Consider the following 6,527-nt stretch of genomic DNA (forward strand, 5'->3'; position numbering starts at 1 on the left):
GGTGGAGGAGGCGGGGTGGCAGTGGCACTGACTAAGGGCTGCCTTGTCTGCCTTACAGGTTGGTTTTGACCCTCATCCCCCAATGCGGGCCACGGGCCTTCCCTCAAGCCTGGCCTCCATTCCTGGAGGAAAACCGTAAGCTTCGGCTATACTGTTGCATGCTTTGTGGGGCAGGCAGGGGAGAGCACCCCTCATCCTCTGACCCTGGGTGTTCCCTGGTGCATGTCCCCTGGGAAAGGTATCTGTCCCTCTAAAGACACTTAGGCCAGCTTGCACCCCAGGAAACTGCCGCCATGCCTCACTCCTGACCTGCCTTGGAGGCACCCTCTGAAAGACGCACCGAGGGCTGCTGAGTACATGGTCACTGGGCCCCGGGAGAGGAGGAACGCTCCTAACTGCATCACACACAGCTACCCAGGGCCTCGGGGACACCCAGGGGTTCTAGCTGCTGGCAAGACCCCCAGGCTGCTGGGCGCTGGCCATTCCCTACCTGCAGCCCTTCCCGCCCTCCACTCCTTGGCTTGTTGGGAAATTAGGAGGTTGAGCATACCTGTGATGCTGGGATGCTGCCTGACACAGTGCCCGCGTGGTCAGCGAAAATCTTGATGTTAATCGAGGGAGCGCCCAGAGTAGCGTGAACAGCAGACGGACCATGCGGGCTCCCCACCGGCTCTGCTGCGTGCTCTGTGTTTTGCTTTCTGAGGGGCACGCAGATTCCCCTCACTAATACCACTGGCTTCTAGAGCAAGAGGTGGCATTTCCGCTGGGTCCTTTCCAGGTCTGGTGTGCTGGGGACGGGGGGCCAGGTGCAGGTGGTGGAGAGGGCATGCCAGGCGCCCGTGGGGCTTGTGACCTGATTTGGCGCGAGAACGTATAAACGGGAGTAAAAATCAAGTTTGAAATGTTAAGTAGTTGCCAGCCTGGGGGAGCCGTCCCAGTACATGGGATTACTGGGTTTAAAAGGTTTAGGAGACGGGGGGCCTAGACACCAAGTGGCCAGTCTGGGGCAGTATGGGTGACCTGGGCAGGACCTGTGGGAACTCGGAGGGGCTGTGGGGGATGGCAGAAGTGACGGTTCTCACCTTTTCAGAGCGTACTCTTTCCACGTGAGCGCTGATGGGCAGATGCAGCCCGTGCCCTTCCCCCACGATGCTCTGGCAGGCCCCGGCATCCCGAGGCACGCCCGGCAAATCAACACGCTCAGCCACGGGGAGGTGGTGTGTGCCGTGACCATCAGCAACCCCACGCGGCACGTCTACACAGGTGGCAAGGGCTGCGTAAAGATCTGGGACATCAGCCAGCCAGGCAGCAAGAGCCCCATCTCCCAGCTGGACTGCCTGGTGAGACTCCCAGGCTGTGGCCTCTCCTGCAGTTGGTGTGGGAGAGCGGGGCAGCCTGGGCCAGAGGGCAGAGGCCCAGGGGCCTGGCCCAGCTCAGCCCGGTATTGGCTGAGCAACTTTGGGCAAGCTGGCTAACCTCTCTGAGCCCCAGTTGTGCTATATGTAAGTGGGGATGACACCGACCCTCAGGGGTCTGTGCAGAAATGCATGAATGGTTGAAGGGCTGTGAATTTGAGGAGTGGAGACAGCCTGGCAGCTGCCGGCTGTGAGGGGAGGCTGGCGGGGGGGGCGTGGTGAGGCTGCTCAGTTGTCCCCAGGAGGGGAAGTGGGCAGCGCTCAACCCTGCCCCTTCTCCCTCCAGAACAGGGACAACTACATCCGCTCCTGCAAGCTGCTCCCCGACGGGCGCACGCTCATTGTGGGCGGCGAGGCCAGCACGCTCACCATCTGGGACCTGGCCTCGCCCACGCCCCGCATCAAGGCTGAGCTGACGTCCTCAGCGCCCGCCTGTTACGCCCTGGCCATCAGTCCCGATGCCAAAGTCTGCTTCTCCTGCTGCAGTGATGGGAACATTGCCGTCTGGGACCTGCACAACCAGACCCTGGTCAGGTGAGGCCGGCAGGAGGGAACGTCAGTGCCTCATCTCGGGGAAGTTTGCACCCCTCCTGCCTGGCCTTGTTTGCCGTGACTTTGGCCCTGTCTGAGGTACCAGAGGGCTGCCCCAGGTGAAGAGATGGCTCAGCCTGCCTGGGCAAGGGCAGAGGAGTGAGGGGTCTTGCACCCAGGGGCCTAGAGAGGGCTCCGGGGAGAAGGTAGAGCTGGAGCAGATCTGGAGGTGGAGTTCAAGGTAGCAGAGAGGATGGGGTTCAAGGCCTGGAGACAGGAGCAGGGAGCGGGGTCACTTGGTTAAATGTGGGGCCTTGGGCAAAGCTGCTGAGTTTGAACCCCGTCTCCACCCTGACCTTGTGCAGGTCGTCTAACCCCTCTGTCTCAGTTTCTCCCTGTGTCAAACGGGGACAGTGTGGCATCTTCTGAACGACTCCACAGTGTGAAGGCAGGCGGGAGTGGCTGGCCGAGCCGGCTGTCTGTCACTCCTGGCATCAGTGGGCACGCGCGCGGCCTCAGCCCGGTGGCCCACGTGGGGTGGGAAGGATAAAGATGGTGAAGTGGGGGCGCGTTGAGGCAGGCTGAGGAGCCGTGTCCTAAAGGCAGTGTGGCTGCTTTCTCGTTGTCAGTTGTCTCACGAGAAAGTTCTCCAGGGCCTTCCTCCAGTTCCACCTCCTCCTTGCTGGAGGCCCAGCCTGGAGGGACTCGGGAGCCCGGTGTGAGGTCCCGTTTTTCCCCCGTTTCCCTGGGGACCTACCCCCGGGCAAGACTGTGGGGTCGAGTGGGAGAGGGGCCCAGGCCTAGCTGTGCTGCAAACTTACCTTGGGACGTAGCACACGCCCTCTGGGCCTCAGTTTCGTCTTCCGTTCAGTCTCCCTGGGACGGCTGCCAGCCTGGCAGTCAGTGGTTCCGTGGGGCTCACCCTCCTCCCCTTGGCCCTTCATAGGCAGTTCCAGGGCCACACAGACGGGGCCAGCTGCATAGACATCTCCCACGATGGCACCAAACTGTGGACCGGGGGCCTGGACAACACGGTTCGCTCCTGGGACCTGCGGGAGGGCCGGCAGCTGCAGCAGCATGACTTCACCTCCCAGGTGTGCAGCCGAGATGCTACTCACTTCCCACAGAGCAGCATGTTCCCTTCCCCTCTGGGCCCCAGTGGCCAGGTCGGGGGACAAAGGGGCACTTCACAGGGTGCTCATTGCCAAGGGACTTTCTATGAGTGATCTGGGAGGGCTTCCTGGAGGAAGCCGCAGTGAAATAGAGTGGACAAGGCCTTGGAGTTGGACATGCTTTCCCAACTGCAGGGATTTCAGGCCTTTCTCCACCACTGTCGAGCACTTCGTCCTTGGTGTCCTCATTCATGGGATGGAAATAATAGTAACTCGCTCCTAGGGTCAGATGTGAGCGCCTGAAATGATCTGTCTAAAAGCCTTAGCCATAAACCTGGCTCATAGGAAGCATTCAGTAAATGCCAGACATTGCTATGTGTTGTTACTTTCCTTCCTTTAATATTTTAATCTTGAATATTTAATATTTTAGTGTTTCATGTACTGATTTTTTTCTTAAGGAAAAGACAGAAGTCACAGAAACAAAAAGGGTGACTTTGAAAGTCAAGTGTCCATGCCACGCCTGGGTTTGAGTCCGGGCTCTACGGCTCACTTTCTAGGGCCAGCAGCCCCTCTGGGCCTGAGCTTCCTCCCCTGCAAGATGGCGTGGAAATCCCATCCAGGGGCAGGTGGTGGGGTCCTGTACTGTGAATGGCAGGGGTGGGGCGGGGAGGGAGTCTGAGCCACCCCTTTGGGAGCTGCCTCTACTCTTGAGGCCGGATGCTGAGTGTCTGCCCCCACCCTGCAGATCTTCTCCCTGGGCTACTGCCCCACCGGCGAGTGGCTGGCCGTGGGCATGGAGAGCAGCAACGTGGAGGTGCTGCACCACACCAAGCCCGACAAGTACCAGCTGCACCTGCACGAGAGCTGCGTGCTGTCCCTCAAGTTTGCCTACTGCGGTGAGCCTGGGGGCCCGGGCCTGACAGGGAGGTCGGGAGCCAGGGCAGCCGGGCCCATGCCCCTTGAACACCCTTTAGGGATCTTGCCCCATCCTTGTGCCTTGGATGCAGATGTTGTCATGGGGTACTGAGCTCTCAGGACGCTGGGCCAGAGCCAGTCCTTGCTGTCCTGGGGCACAGAGCAGGACATCAGCAGTTGAAGCAGTGCCTCCCGGTGGTGACAGGCACAGGCTTTGACATATGTTCGCTTAGGGCTAGAGTGTCTGCTTCTCCACTGACCAGCTGTGTGGCCTTGGGCATATCTCACCCTCTCTGAACCTTAGTGGATTTTCCCCTGTGGTCAAGAGTAGCACGGCGCCTGCCACGTGACTTTGGGGGAGCATTAGCTGTTGATGGATGTGGAGCCTGGCAGAGTGCCTGCTCAGAGCAGAGGCGCCTGCTGACTGCTGTCTGCAGCCGGGTCTCTGGACCCCCAGGGCTTTGCTATTCCCAACTCTTCCTTCCACCTTCCAGAAGTAGAATTTTGGAGGGTCAGTCAACTGTTGTGGCTTTGCAAGAATCTTTTTGGGGAGTATAATCATTGCAATTAACTTTAAATCTACCTCTTTCCGTGCCAGCCCCTCCCCGCCCTCCCCTTAGGTTGCAGAGGAGGGCGTTCTCTGGTGGGTGGCCATGAGTCTCGCAAAGCGCCTCTCAAAGGGGGAGTCGCGCTAAGCACTACTTTGCGGCTCTCACTGTGTTTCTATGGCAGCCGGCCGTGTCTGGGGCAGGTCTTGCTTCAGAGGGCAGCAGGCTGCAACCTGACAGTGCCTTTGCCTCCCTCCCGCAGGCAAGTGGTTCGTGAGCACTGGGAAAGACAACCTCCTCAACGCCTGGAGGACGCCTTACGGAGCCAGCATATTCCAGGTACCACCCACCGTCGGAGTCGGGACTTGGCCACAGTGATGGGGGCGAGGGTAGCAGGAGGAAGAACAGACCTGCCCTGGCCCTGTCCCCACCCCTACCTGATGGGGATCAGGATGTGTTCCCCAGAGGACAGGACTTGGGGACCTCAGCAGGACGCACACTCTGCCGCTAATGGCTTCTGACCCCAGAGGACGAGAGCTTTTAAGCAGGGGCTCTGTGGGACTGAGAGAGTGAGGAGGAATAAAAACGTGCTCTTTGCTCCGGCGTGGATGCCGCGCCCTCGCGGGAGGTGCACCGGGCAGCCTTTTCCGAGCGTGTCGCCCGTTCACGGGAGTTAGTGTTTCCACCTGGAGGGAGGCGGGGCAGGAGGAGGAGGGTCCAGAAAAGGAGAGGAGGGAAGGAAGAGGCATTTTATTATTTTTCAGGATCTGGGGCCCAACATCCCGCACTCTTTCACGCACACGCACAAGCACACACGGCGCAGACGCTCCCTCCCACACTCACAGTCGCACACACGCTGCTACTCCCATGTGCACTCGCGCTCCCTTGCGCTCCCTCAGCCAGCAGCCACTTGCGGGACCCGGGCTGCGGCGTCCGGTGGCCGGCGTGTCACACAGCACTGTCGGGGGCTCTCTAGTTACACTGACTCCTTCAAAAACCAGGTTCCCATCCTCCTCTTCACCCAGCAGGCCGAGCACGTGGCCTGCTCCCAGCTCAGAAATGCTGCTTCCTGTCTGTAAGCTCGGAAGAGAAAGCTCGTGCTCAGTGTCCTGTTTTGATCATTATGACTTAGTTTAAAGATCGCCGGGAGCCCAGGAATGAGCTTTTCCTTAGGGAGCAGGTGGAAGGGGGATCTCTCCCTGGGTGGAGGTTCCCCGCCGTGCCGTGCTCCAGCTCGGAGCGCAGAGGGGAGAGGAGGGCGATTGACTTCCGAGAGCACCGAGATGGTGTCGAGCTGAGAAAATGAATTCCTGTCTTTTTTCTCCCCGCACCCGCCCCACCTTGCTGCTGCTTCTCCCGGTCTCCCTCCTCCAGTCTAAAGAATCCTCGTCCGTCTTGAGTTGTGACATTTCGGCAGATGACAAATATATTGTAACAGGCTCTGGTGACAAGAAGGCCACAGTTTATGAGGTCATCTACTAAACAAGGACTCCAGCAGGATTGTCAAACTCTGGGAGAAACCGACTCTGCTCTGACAGGGAGACCCCAGGCGAGGGCCCCCCGAGGACGGCGGAGGAGGGGCCGCGAGCAGCCGAGCGTCCGGGCTGCGCTCCGGGCTGAGGGGGTCGTGCCCCGGCCTGGTCTGGACTCTGGGCACAGACTGACGTGTGTCTGCAGACTGGGATGGATCTTCCTCCCCCCCTCCCCCTCCACAATGCTGGCACATGCTACAAATAGATTTATTTGGAGGCTTATGGCTCCGGCTCCCCACAGACCCCCATGTCATGAATCTGTCTTTTCTCCCCTCTCTTTTGACCCGTCCCCTTCGCCTCGGGTCAGGGACGCTGGAGTGGACCACATCGTTGTACCGGGGGAGGGGGGATCTCTTTTTCCCGATTGTGCAGTGCACAAGATTTGTGAAAAATGTAAATAAGACTCCTATTGTGGACCGATGAGTAGGGAAGGAGGCCCCTTCCCACCAGAAACTCTCGCCATGTATTTCGCCT

The 6,527-nt window shown here is 59.6% G+C and overlaps 1 protein-coding gene across 12 annotated transcripts in view; it reads left to right on the forward strand.

Annotated features, from left to right (window-relative positions):
* TLE3 (transducin-like enhancer of split 3) overlaps positions 1-6,293 on the forward strand; it is a 47,329-nt gene extending 41,036 nt beyond the window's left edge. For all 12 annotated transcript variants that reach the window (XM_012640628.1, XM_012640629.1, XM_012640630.1 and 9 more), the window contains 7 exons: positions 59-135; positions 1,091-1,340; positions 1,702-1,949; positions 2,893-3,040; positions 3,804-3,954; positions 4,784-4,860; positions 5,896-6,293. In XM_012640628.1, coding sequence (XP_012496082.1) covers positions 59-135; positions 1,091-1,340; positions 1,702-1,949; positions 2,893-3,040; positions 3,804-3,954; positions 4,784-4,860; positions 5,896-6,003 — 1,059 coding nt within the window. In that variant the 3' untranslated portion in view covers positions 6,004-6,293. The remainder of the gene's footprint in view (positions 1-58; positions 136-1,090; positions 1,341-1,701; positions 1,950-2,892; positions 3,041-3,803; positions 3,955-4,783; positions 4,861-5,895) is intronic.
* Positions 6,294-6,527: the final 234 nt, after the last annotated feature.

The sequence above is a fragment of the Propithecus coquereli genome, unplaced genomic scaffold (genome assembly GCF_000956105.1).
Source record: "Propithecus coquereli isolate 6110/MARCELLA unplaced genomic scaffold, Pcoq_1.0 Scaffold155, whole genome shotgun sequence".
In the NCBI taxonomy this organism is placed as follows: domain Eukaryota; kingdom Metazoa; phylum Chordata; class Mammalia; order Primates; family Indriidae; genus Propithecus; species Propithecus coquereli.